This window comes from Podarcis erhardii, assembly GCF_964252035.2.
Source record: "Podarcis erhardii genome assembly, chromosome: 2".
Classification (NCBI taxonomy): Eukaryota; Metazoa; Chordata; class Lepidosauria; order Squamata; family Lacertidae; genus Podarcis; species Podarcis erhardii.
Window position 1 is genome coordinate 116,515,162 of NC_138498.1, and position 13,427 is coordinate 116,528,588.

At 44.3% G+C, this 13,427-nt stretch overlaps 1 protein-coding gene across 1 annotated transcript in view; it reads left to right on the forward strand.

Moving 5' to 3' along the window:
* The window catches only part of LOC309336968 (uncharacterized protein), a 31,383-nt gene extending 27,327 nt beyond the window's left edge, over nt 1-4,056 (forward strand). Inside the window, exon 4 of the mRNA XM_081853520.1 lies at nt 2,632-4,056. Coding sequence (XP_081709646.1) covers nt 2,632-3,935 — 1,304 coding nt within the window. The 3' untranslated portion in view covers nt 3,936-4,056. The remainder of the gene's footprint in view (nt 1-2,631) is intronic.
* Nucleotides 4,057-13,427: the final 9,371 nt, after the last annotated feature.

Genomic DNA, 13,427 nt, shown 5'->3' on the forward strand with positions numbered 1-13,427 from the left:
AGGAGGTGATGGGACCAGTCACCATGTTCATCGTTTTTTTGATGTTGAGCTTCAGACCATATTTTGCGCTCTCCTCTTTCACCCTCATTAAAAGGTTCTTTAATTCCTCCTCACTTTCTGCCATCAAGGTTGTGTCATCCTCATATCTGAGGTTGTTGATATTTCTTCTGGCAATCTTAATTCCATTTTGGGATTCATCAAGCCAGGCCTTTCGCATTATGTAATCTGCATGTAAGTTAAATAACCAGGGAGACAATATACAGCCTTGTCTTACTCCTTTCCCAATTTTGAACCAATCAGTTGTTCCATATCCAGTTCTAACTGTAGCTTCTTGTCCCACATAGAGATTTCTCAGGAGACAGATGAGGTGATCAGGCACTCCCATTTCTTTAAGAACTTGCCATAGTTTGCTGTGGTCAACACAGTCAAAGGCTTTTGCATAGTCAATGAAGCAGAAGTAGATGTCTTTCTGGAACTCTCTAGCTTTCTCCATCATCCAGTGCATGTTTGCAATTTGGTGTCTGGTTCCTCTGCCCCTTCGAAATGCATAACCTTGTTAGCGTGTGAAATGAGCGCAATTGTGCGGTAGTTGGAGCATTTTTGGGCACTGTGATGGCTTGGGAATACTCTTCGCAAGAAATGCTTCTGCTCACTCAGAGATACATAGATACAGCCTTTATTTTACATATGTACAAGCAGCACACATAATTACACGTCCAAATCCTGTGAGTCAGATTCCCGGAGTGATTTTCATCCGCCCCTTTTCCAGCAGAAGAGGCGAGGCATTCTCAATTGATGTCTCTGCCCCCTCCGCTTTAACCCTCTATGTTCCTGAGCAGATGGAACTGGCACTGCATCGCTATCCGTGCCAGAACTTCCTGTGCGGGGTTGAGGCTCTGCTCCAGCATCTGAGAGCCTTTCCTCCTCCTGGCCTGGCTTTCCCCCCTTTCCTGCACTGGCTCTTCCTGCCCCCCTTTGTCTGCTCGTCTCTCCTCCTCCCCTTCGTTCTCCGTCAACACCATGACATCACCCCCTCTTCTAAGATCCTCCTCCGCGTCACTCTCACTTTCTTCTGAGGAATGAAAACCGAAGAAATCTCCCTCTTCCTCGTCAGTTTGCTCAAAAAATTCTCTTAATTGCCAATCGTGTGGCCTAGGTTTATGAGGGTATCTTGTATGGAAAGACCTTTGCAATTCTGGTGCGTGAATGGATTCTGCCAGCTCCCATGAGTTCTCAGTTTCTGGACAGCCCTCCCACGCCACCAGGTATTGCAACCTATTTCTATACCACCTAGAATCCAAGATTTCTTCAGTTTCCTCCTCCACCCCATTCTCTACCATTGTTGGAGATGGAAGATTTCCCCTTGCCTCCTGTTGGTACCTGTGTGCAGGATTGTATGGTGATAGTAAAGATCTTTGAATCACAGGGTGTATTTTCATGTTCTCTGGTAAGAGGAGTCGGAATGACACCGGATTAATCTGTTCAATTACTTTGAATGGTCCCAGCTTTTTACACCTTCCCTTAAATGGTAACCCCCTGGACGACAACCAAACCTTGTCTCCCACTTGTATCCTGTCTCCCTCTCTCCTTTTGGCATCCACCGTTCTCTTGTATTCTATTTTTGCTCTTTCTAGGTCCTCCTTCAGCATCCTATGTAGGAATTCCATTTCCTCTACAAACTCTTCTGCTCCAGGCACCAACAAACTTTCTCCCCTTCCAGGGAATGCTCGGGGATGCCTCCCATAATTAGCCATGAACGGCGACACCCCGTAGAGGTGTGCATTCCATTATTATATGCAAATTCAGCCAAACTTAATTTCTCAGCCCAGTCATTTTGTTGGTGACTTACGTAACATCTCAAGTATTGCTGTAATATAGCGTTCACTCTTTCTGATTGCCCATTCGTCTGGGGATGTCTGGCTGAAGTGAAATTTACTTCTACTCCAATAACTCCATTAACTTCCTCCAGAAACGTGAAGTAAATTGACTTTCTCTGTCTGTTATTAATCTTGAAACTAGCCCATGCAACCTGAATGCATTGTCTATAAACAGTTTGGCTGTTTCTTGCACCGAGGGCATTTTGGTACAGGGTATGAAATGTGCCACCTTTGTCAGCATGTCCACCACTACTGGAATGGCTGTCTTCCTCTGAGACACCGGCAAGTCTGTGATAAAATCCATAGAGACCATCTCCCATGGTCTATCAGGTGTGGGCAAAGCCTGCAGGTGCGGCCCTTTCTCCCTTTGCCCTTTGGCAAACCGCACAGCCCCTGACGTACTCTGCTACGTCATCCTTAATTCTGGGCCACCAGAATTCCTTAGTAATCAAGTACATAGTCTTATTGCGCCCACAATGCCCTGCCGTCGGGTTGTCCTGATGTTGTCTGAGAATTCTTGCCCTCAATTCCCCATCTGGTACATACAACACCCCCTTGTAATAAAGTAAACCCTCTCTCTCCTCAAAACACCCCCCTCTGCCTTCGTTTTGCCTCATTTCTAACAATTTCCTTTGTGCATACTCGTCCCTTTCTGTGAGTGTTTGCAGTTCTTGCTCCCTTACTATGGTGCATTGCCATTGTTCTGGTTTAAACACATATCTCTCTGTGGGAGCCTCTTGCCCTTTCCTTCCAGATTCCCAAACAGGCGAGGAAGATGAAAGTCAGAATTCTATGGAGCCACATGTGAATTTATGCGAAAGAACAAAGAAATTGAGGATACAACAACAAACTCAAAAAGGAGATAAACGATTTGAATGTTTTGAATGTGGAAAGAGCTTCAGTGAAAGTGGAAAACTTAGAATACACCAACAAACCTACACAGGGGAGAAACCATTTAAATGTATTGAAGGTGGAAAGAGCTTCAGTGATAGTGGAGCACTTAGAATACATCAACGAACTCATTCAGGGGAGAAACAATTTGAATGTTTTGAATGTGGAAAGAGTTTCAGCAAAAGTGGAACACTTAGAGTACACCAACGAACTCACACAGGGGAGAAATCATTTGAATGTATTGAATGTGGAAAGAGCTTCAGTGAAAGTGGAGCACTTAGAATACATCAACGAACTCATACGGGGGAGAAACTATTTGAATGTTTTGAATGTGGAAAGAGCTTCAATGAAAGTCGAACACTTAGAAGACACCAACAAACTCACACGGGGGAAAAATCATTTAAATGTGCTGTATGTGAAAAGAGCTTCAGTCGTAGTGGAACACTTAGAAGACATCAACGAACTCACACAGGGCAGAAACCATTTGAATGTATGGAGTGCGGTAGGAGCTTCAGTCAAAGTGGTGCACTTAGAATACATCAACGAACTCACACGGGGGAGAAACCATTTAAATGTACTGTATGTAGAAAGAGCTTCATTGAAAGTGGAACACTTAGAATACACCAACGAACTCACACGGGAGAGAAACCATTTAAATGTATTAAATGTGGAAAAAGCTTCAGTAAGAATGGAGCACTTAGAATACATCAACGAACTCACACGAGAGAGAAACCATCTGAATGTTTTGAGTGTGGAAAGAGTTTCAGCAAAAGTGGAACTCTTAGAATACACCAACGAACTCACACGGGAGAGAAACCATTTAAATGTATTGAATGTGGAAGGAGCTTCAGTGATAGTGGATCACTTAGAATACATCAACGAACTCACACGGGAGAGAAACCATTTGAATGTTTTGAGTGTGGAAAGAGTTTCAGCAAAAGTGGAACTCTTAGAATACACCAACGAACTCACACGGGGGAGAAACCATTTAAATGTATTGAATGTGGAAAGAGCTTCAGTCATTATGGAAACCTTAGAATACACCAACGAACTCACACGGGGGAGAAACCATTTAAATGTATGGAATGTGGAAAGAGCTTCAGTGAAAGTGGGAAACTTAGAAGACACCAACAATCTCACACAGGGGAAAATCCACAGATACTTTAATAAACTTTAATAAATCGCTTAGGTGTTTTTTACCTTTCCTTCTATGCTTCCTTGCAATACTGACAAAATCAAACCACGCCAATGCTTTCAGCCCCAGAAGAGGAGCTCCCCTTGGTGTCAAGGGAGGTGTCGAAGGGAGCATCTGGAGCCTTGCCACCCCTTCTGTCGCTTCCCCTTCTCCATGGCCCTTCCCCTCCTGTCTCTACCATCCCTGGGCCACTCCTTAATCCACAGCAGGAGACTGTATCTGTCTGTGATGGTGAGATGTCCTGGCTGGTTGAAGGACCACTTCCTGTTTCCTGCAGCTCCATCCTGCCTTCTCATGCAAGGTGGAGTCATGAAGCAGGTGAAGGCTGAGCACACCTAAGGGTGGTGCAGGGTGTGGTTGGAATTCTGCTTAACCTTTCCCTGTCTGCTCTTTTTCTGGATCCAAATCCCCACACCAAAAGGGGTAGTGTGAGGACGCAATCAATGTTATGGAGCTGCACTGAAAATCATTGCTTTGTGACCGTAAGAGGCCCTTCTCAAAATAACAACCATCAAGACAATTTAAGCTATAGAGTTTAAAACAAACAGATAATTACAAAAAAAGAAAGTCCGGTGCCACATTGTATAGGAGTTACTTTAACACACTCTACCTGGGGCTGCCTTTGAAAAGAGCTCAGAAACCTCAATGGCTCAAAGAGCTGCAGACACTTTGCTGACCAGGGCTGGCTATAGGCAGCATAGGACTCCCATATGAGAACAGTTCCGTCTGCCTAATTGTCTGTTTCTGGACACAATCAATGTGTCCACAAGAAGAGGAAGATAGATGTGGAGTGCCGCATTTTCAAAAAAGATGGACACACAACGATTTCTTTGTGGAGCTGAAAGGCATTCCCTTGAGCCTCATTTGTGGTGAGCCCCTCTCCGTCTTGAAGAAGACCAACCAGCAGAGGCACTACAGGACAAAGCACATCTAGTACAAGGGAGTTCCAAGGGCAGCTGCGCCTGGAGAAGGTCAAGGCGCTGAAAACAGACCTGTTGGGTAACCTGTAGCCCCTCCAGATGATGTGATATTGCAACTCACGTCTTCTTTAGCCGTTGGCCACGCTGGCTGGGGCTCATGGGAGCTGGAGTCCAAGGATCTAGGTCCAGAAATGCCGGGGACAATTCAAATCCCTCCTCAGTTGTGAAGCTGATTGGGCGACTTAAAGCTGGTCACCATCTTTATGCAAAACCTCCCTCGCAGGGTTGCTGTGAGCATGAAAGCAATATATCTTGTGGTGGGCTTGATGAGGGGAGTGTGGAACAGAAATGTAATTCATAGGTAAGACAGGAAATAGTTCTGAATCTGACTGAAAATAAAGGATTCTTTGTCTCCAAATTGCATATAGCAAGCACCTGTGTTGTTGAACTCTAGCTGAAGTCTCCGCATCTGGTTCCTCAGCACTCTGCACTCTCTCTCTGGAAACCTCCGGCTGTCAGGTGACAGGAACCAGCCAATGCCTCCCAGTTCAGAAACAGTCTGCCAAGAGCTGAGATTGGAAGTGGACAACCAAGGAAACTTAGGGGAGCATTTTCTTTTCCATGCTTATGAATATTTATTTGAATCAATTTGTCAGATGTGATCAAAATAGTAGGGAAAATTTATGGTTGACACCACCTTGGGACAGTTTTGACAGGAATTCGGGGAACTAGGAATATTTTTAGTTCCATCTGGGTTGATGGATCAGCAAATAGCTAGAGAGGATTAAGGGGTGGGGGCGGGAATCAGGCCTTGTTTCTCATGTGACAGATAACAGACTCCACAGTTCTTAAAGCTCACCGTTTGCTGCCTCCCAAAATGATGCTTAAGTCTCCCTCCCAAAAAATAACAACTCAAACATGGCAGCTGGTCTTGTCAAACGGGCCAATATAAGGTTCATTTGGCAAGTTTGTTGTTGTTTAGTTATTTAGTCGTTTACGACTCTTCGTGACCCCATGGACCAGAGCACGCCAGGCACTCCTATCTTCCACTGCCTCCCGCAGCTTGGTCAAACTCATGCTGGTAGCTTTGAGAACACTGTCCAACCATCTAGTCCTCTGCGTTCCCCTTCTCCTTGTGCCCTCCATCTTTCCCAGCATCAGAGTTTTTTCCAGGGAGTCTTTGTTGGTTTCTGCTTGCTTCACTGAGCAGCGAAAGTGCTTGTCACAAGACAGGTGTTTACATTCCACAGTCTGTACTGTTGGAGTTTCCCACGGGAAAGGGAGACTGGATGTGACGTACACTGGTTTCCTGTTTTCACTGTTCTTTGCAGTTCAGTGTTGTTCTCTCCGTGCTTTAGAGGAGAGAGGATGCTTTTCTCTGCTCCGGCAGAGGCAAGATGTTTTTCTGTAACATACCAGCTTTGAAGTGTAAATAAAGCAATATAGAGTATGTGGCACGTACTCCTCATCCTTCCGCTGTGCACGGGACACTGCATATCAACAATATAATGGTTATGGGCTCCAGAAGTCGGAGTGCCGGCAAAGGATCGGAATGCAGAGGGACAGATTGGATCGGACGCTATCTCTGCGCGACAAGATGATTGATGAGGTATGTGCTACTGCTCCGGGCAGCCTGCCAGGTTCTAATTAATGGCTTTATGGCTGGACTTTGAACTCTTAAAGCAGTTTGCCGGGCTCAGGCAAAGGATCAAGTTACTATGCTGGGGAAATCGAAAGTAACTTTTAAAAGTGCTCTTGGAGTAAAGCAGCTGCAGAGAATAGTGACGCAGCACTATTTAAGGCAGCAGAGAGAAAGCACTTTTAAACTTTTAAACCTTTGGAATGAGGTTTGAAGCAGCTGCAGATAAGCAGAGTGGCACAGGCTCACAGGCAGAGGCTGTTTTGAACTTGCTTTTGGATTGAAGCAGCTGTAAACAGATACAGCTTGTGTAAAGCAGCTTGATTTAAAGCAGCAGAGATGACGCAGAAGGCTAATGCCAGAGTCATGATGGCTATCTGCAGAAGGCTGGATGAGGCAAGTGGGGAATTTGATACCACTGATCAGCCAAATGCTCAACTCACAGTAGCCTGTGATACTGCCATGATTCAGAATGAAGCAGATCGCCGGGGTGCTAGCTGCATGGGCAAGGGGGAGACTTCACAGACGTCATCCCATAGTGCAGTGGAACCACCAGATGGCGCCAAAGCTTTGAAGGCAGTGAAATGCTACTCGTGTGGACGTCTAGGCCATATGAAGAGGGAATGCAGATATCCCAGGGCCAAGACAGAGCAGCGCAGCGAAAGCTCATCGCGTGGAAAAGGCCAGAGCAAAGGCAAAGGTCCGGTGTCCAGGATAACACAGCACAAGGCAATGGTCTCACGTTTCGCTCCAAAGGTTGCAGAGGTCCAGAAGACGTCAAGATCTTTCTTCGTTGTTGATTCGGCTGCAACGCATCACATGTGCAACGATAAGCGACTGTTCGTGTCTTTTACACCGCAGGAAGGTGTGATTCACCAGGCGGATGACCACACAATCCCCAGTAAAGGCTACGGAACTGTTGTTCTTCACAGTTTGGACTTATCGATACAGAATGTGCTTTATGTACCGGATGCCAAACATAATCTGCTCAAAGAAAAATGATTATGTATTGTATGCTGAATATGTTGATCGTTTGTATGTTTTGTATTATGATGATGTTGTGCAGGATGACACTTGTTGCATTGCAGGTTCTAACAAAAGTTTGCATGCAGAATGTATTCACGATTTTCATCGAAAATTTGGTCATTTGCATTTTGAGGCAGTATCTAAAATGCCTGCCTTGGTTGAAGGTATGACTATTAAACCCTGCAGGTACCACATGAAGTGCAAGGCATGCGCAGCAAACAAGGTGAAAATGGCTGCGAAAGGTAAGGTGTCTAGTAGGCAAGCTACAGAACCATACCAGGTTGTTCATGCTGATTTGGTTGGACCACTAGCGCCCTCTTTGGGTGGAAACAGGTACTTCATGGTTCTCATTGATGCATTTTCCAGGTATATTTATGTATACAATCTCAAGCAGAAATCAGAGGCTTTTCCTAGGTTCAAGGAATTCTGTGCTTGGTTGGAAAATGTGCATGGTAAGAAGAAAAAAATTCTTTTCACTGATCGCGGGGGAGAATTCACTTCTCAGCAGTTTGAAGCTTTTCTGACTGAGAAAGGAATTCAACACGATTTGTCTAGTCCTCGTTCGCCATGGAAGAATGGACTTGCGGAACGAGCAAATCAGACATTGCTTCAAGGGTTAAAAACCTTGTTGCATGATGCCAATCTTCCAGAGAGTTATTGGGCCGAATCTCTCTCATGTTTTGTTTACAGTTATAATCGCAGGTTATCTTCAGCGATTGGTTGTACCCCGTATGAGAAGATGTTTGGCAAGAAGCCATACATCAAACACATGAAAATTTTTGGTTCTGACATGTGGGTTCACTCACCACAAAGCTCCAAGTTAGACAAGCGTGGATTGCATGGTATCTTTCTAGGTTATCAGAAAGGGTCTTACAGAATAATGATGACTGACTCAAAGACAATTAAGCTCACAAGAAGTGTTGAGTACAATGCCAAGTGGGGGGAGAATGTGGGAATTTTCCAATGTTATCCTGATGACAGTGATGAGACTGAGGATAGTCAAAAGCAACCGCAACAACCCACACCCATTGATGAAGGTTCTGATTCTGAGTCTGAAACTGAATCGGGTGATTCAGAGGATTTCAAGAGTGCAAAAGCCTCTATGCGACCCTCTGAAAACTCTGATCAAGAATTGGAGGAACCATTGTTCACAATAGGTCACTTTTCTCCTAAGAAGGAAGAGGAGAGTATTGAAGACTTAAGGCTAATTCGCAGGTCACAGAGAGCAACAAAAGGCAGACCTCCAAAGAGGTTTGCTGATGAATTTGCTAAGATAGCAGTAACAGCTGTTAAAAGCTCCAAGAAGGTATTTGAACCTTCAAGTTTCCAAGAAATCCAGGATTTGGATTCAAAGGAAGCTGAGCCATGGTTAAATGCCATGAAGGCTGAGCTTGATTCCTTGGAAAGGAACAAAACATGGGACCTAGTTCCAGTAGTTCCAGGAATGAAACTGCTTGGAAGCAAATGGGTCTTCAAAGCGAAGACTGATCAAAATGGCAAAATAGTCAGACACAAAGCCAGATTGGTAGCCAGAGGTTTTGCACAGGTACCAGGTGAAGACTATCACGAGACCTACTCACCCACAGTGAGGTATGAGAGCATTAGGCTTATGCTCAAGCTAGCTGCAGAGGAGAATCTACACATTAGTCACCATGATGTGAATACAGCTTTTCTGTACGGATCTCTAGATGAATCACTTTATATGCTTCCACCTGATGGCGTACAGGTAAAACAGGGATATGTTTGTGCTCTGAAGAAGTCCCTTTATGGTCTCAAACAAAGTGCACGGTGTTGGCACACAAAACTCACTGAAGTATTGTTTTCTCTAGGTTTTAAGCAAGGGAAAGCTGATCCATGTGTATTTGTCAAAGAGGAGGGGCAAAAGAAACTGTATTGTTTGTTTTATGTTGATGATCTTTTATTCTTTTGGAAGGATGTCACAATGTACAATAATGCCCTAGCTCAACTAAAAGAGCACTTTGACATGAAAGATCTTGGTGAGGTAAACAACTACCTATCTCTGGAAATAGAGAGAGATCAAGATGGTAACATTCTAGTACACCAGTCACGTAAAATTGCTGATGTGTTAAGCAAATTAAACCTGATGGATGCTAACCCTGTAGACACACCGATGACAACAGGTTATCAGGTAGATGACACTGAAGAAGCATTTTCTGACACTACACTGTACAGAAGTGTGCTAGGCAAACTAAACTTCATTGCCAGATGTTCAAGACCAGACATTGCTGTTAGCTGTAATTTGCTAAGCAGACAAGTCAACAATCCTACTGTTAAGGATTGGAAAGCTCTGAAACGCATAGCGCGGTATTTGAAAGACACTATGCATTTCAGACTGAGATTTAACAATCAGAAGTCTGGTGGTCTTGAGATATTTGCAGATGCAAGTTTTGGAAGTGACACTACAGACAGGAAAAGTACGTCTGGAGTTTGCTATAAGTACAATCAGGGTCTATTTGATTGGTCATGCAAGAAGCAAACAACAGTTAGCTTAAGTACTTGTGAAGCTGAACTGAATGCACTGTCTTATTCACTCAAAGATTGTGAATGGTTGTTACAATTGTGCAAAGACATGAAAATTCCTGTCAGATGTCCAATCCAGGTTTACCAGGACAACAAAGCATGTTTGGCTTTGCTGAATTCTGAAGGTTGTAAGCAAAGCACGAAGCACTTGCAATTGAAGTTGCAACATGCTAGGGAACGTATTCAGAAGGGACTCGTAACGGTGTCCTATATGCCAGGTAATGAAATTCCTGCTGATGTATTGTCCAAGATTGTGTCAAGGGATCAACACTGTACCCATGTGCAGAAGTTGGGTTTGTACTGATATTGTACGAACACGCTGCCCAGTGATGTTCACAGAAAGGGGGAGGATGTTGGTTTCTGCTTGCTTTACTGAGCAGCGAAAGTGCTTGTCACAAGACAGGTGTTTACATTCCACAGTCTGTACTGTTGGAGTTTCCCACGGGAAAGGGAGACTGGATGTGACGTACACTGGTTTCCTGTTTTCACTGTTCTTTGCAGTTCAGTGTTGTTCTCTCCGTGCTTTAGAGGAGAGAGGATGCTTTTCTCTGCTCCGGCAGAGGCAAGATGTTTTTCTGTAACATACCAGCTTTGAAGTGTAAATAAAGCAATATAGAGTATGTGGCACGTACTCCTCATCCTTCCGCTGTGCACGGGACACTGCATATAAACAATAGTCTTCTCTTCTCATGAGGTGGCCAAAGTATTGGAGCCTCAGCTTCACGATCTGTCCTTCCACTGAGCACTCAGGCCTGATTTCCTTCAGAATGGAGAGGTTTGATCTTCTTGCAGTCCGTGGGACTCTCAAGAGTCTCCTCCAGCATCATAATTCAAAAGAATCAATTCTTCAGTGATCAGCCTTCTTTATGGTCCGGCTCTCACTTCCATACATCACTACTGGGAAAACCATAGCTTTTACTATATGGACCTTTGTTGGCAAGGTGATGTCTCTGCCTTTTAAGATGCTGTCTAGGTTTGTCATTGCTTTTCTCCCAAGAAGCAGGCACCTTTGCCAGTTTCCTCCATTCCAAAACTATTTTCCCCTTGAAAAAGGACTCCAGGAAGTGTCCAGGGGTGACAATTGCTGAGCTGGGCCAAGGAAAGCCTAATCCCATCACCAAACTTGCCAAGGGGCCAGACATGCAAAGGAAGTTCTATTGTACTTTGGGTGATGGGGCTTCAGTGGTGTTTGCCTATGCTAATCTTATACCTGAGTCTTGCCCTGACATGGGCATGCTTATGCTAATCTTGTACCAAGGACTTGTCTGGACATGTTTGCCAAGGTTAGACTAGTGTAACCCCTGTCTACCCCTCCCCTTTTGTGACATGTCAGTGTTGTAACAATGATATAGCAATGATGCTCTAGAAACGGTATTCTGGGATATCGTGGGGAAGTTTTAAAAGTCTTTGTCACCCCATGCTCAAAATTCCTCTTTCAACCTGTTGCGCAATAAACTTTGGTTTACAGCTATTTGCTCCAGTTGATGGCTGGACTCCTTCCTTTATTCCTCAAGGGACCCGCAGGCTCCGCCCGACGAGCTGGGTGACTGAGCAGCCTCACACCTAGATTTTTCCGTAACACACAGGAGACAGATGAGGTGATCAGGCACTCCCATTTCTTTAAGAACTTGCCATAGTTTGCTGAGGTCGACACAGTCAAATGCTTTTGTGTAGTCAATGAAGCAGAAGTAGATGTTTTTCATCAACTCTCTATCTTTCTCCATAATCCAGCATGTTTGCAATTTGGTTTCTGGTTCCTCTGCCCCTTCGAAATCCAGCTTGCACTTCTGGGAGTTCTCAGTCCACATACTGCTTAAGCCTGCCTTGTAGAATTTTAAGCATAACCTTCCTAGTGTGTGAAATGAGCACAATTGTGCGGAAGTTGGAACATTCTTTGGCACTGCCCTTCTTTGGGATTGGGATGTAGACTGACAAGAGCCTTGTTTTTTAAATATACAGCTAAAAAACCTTAAAACTCCTACAACACTTACCAAATAGAAATCTAATAGCTTGCCCCCAGGCACTAGGAGGCAACCTGATGTTCAAGGCTTCACCCCACCCCCAAACTCTGAGCTTTTGGTTTCTCTTTAGACACTCATCTGTGGTCGCCTGGAGCATTTGAGGGGAAAGAGAGAGAACATTGGGGCATACGAAGCAGACATAGAAAAAGAAAGTGACAACCTGCTTGTAAGTGTCATTGTTACTTGGAAGGGAACAAGTGCTATAAGTTTAATGTACATATAATGCTGTCCTTGAATGCATTGTAAAAAAAATACTATAAAGGTAAGTTTCTCTTAGACTTAGGCAAGAGGTTCTACTCTGACAGAAGCCTCAGAGGAGGCTGGATCTTTCCTCATAACTCATCGCTGGAGGCATAAGCTGCAGAGCTCTCACGGAAGGAAGCTTAAACTTGAGAAGCCAGTGTGTTCTTGCTGGAGATGGCTAGGAGAAGCAGCAGCAACAGCAGTTGCAAATAAGTCATGCAATTTTGAAGAAGCTTAGGACCAACTGTGCCGTGGGGCCCCCAATCTTTCTCACTGCCAAAGAAAACTAATAAATGAAAAGGAAGAGAAGCTACCCATGTCACACTGACACAAACACCTTGCATATGAACTTCGTAAAATAATGAAAGTGTACTACCCCTCCCCCCGCTCACTCTCCCCACCTCTCAATTCCCCAACCTTACACTGTATACAACATTAAAGTCTGTCTGTCTTTGAATTTTTATGATATCCAAAGTAACAGAGTAGCGTATAGCTAGGAAGCCAAATAGCTATTCTAGGTGATAGCTCCTTTTTACAGACTATACAGTGGCCAGACTCTTGCTATTCAAAAGAACTTTACTTTCATAATCATATAACTGAGAAGAATAGAAGAGGCGTCTGTAACCTGAAGTGTATGTAACCCGAGGTACCACTGTACAATCTTCTGCTTATTCAAACACGGGCACGTTCTCACTTGAATTCTCTTATAGTTTCTTACGAAACGTTTTTCTTTCACATGAGCAGTATTGTCTCTGTTTCTGCACAGGTTTCTGCTTATTAACATTTAGTGGCCGCCAGGACCACATAACACCGGTCCTGAGAGATCTGCATTGGCTCCCAGTACGTTTCCGAGCACACTTCAAAGTGTTGGTGTTTTCAATATTAATGCTGTACTGTTTTTAACACTTGATTGGGAGCCGCCCAGAGTGGCTGGGGAAACTCAGCCAGATGGGCAGGATATAAATAATAAATTGTTATTATTATATAGTGGTCTTCCTCTGTTTCACTTCAGACAGATCACACTGACACACTACAGTTACAGTTGCTCCAAGATAATTCAGTGGGGTCTCTTCT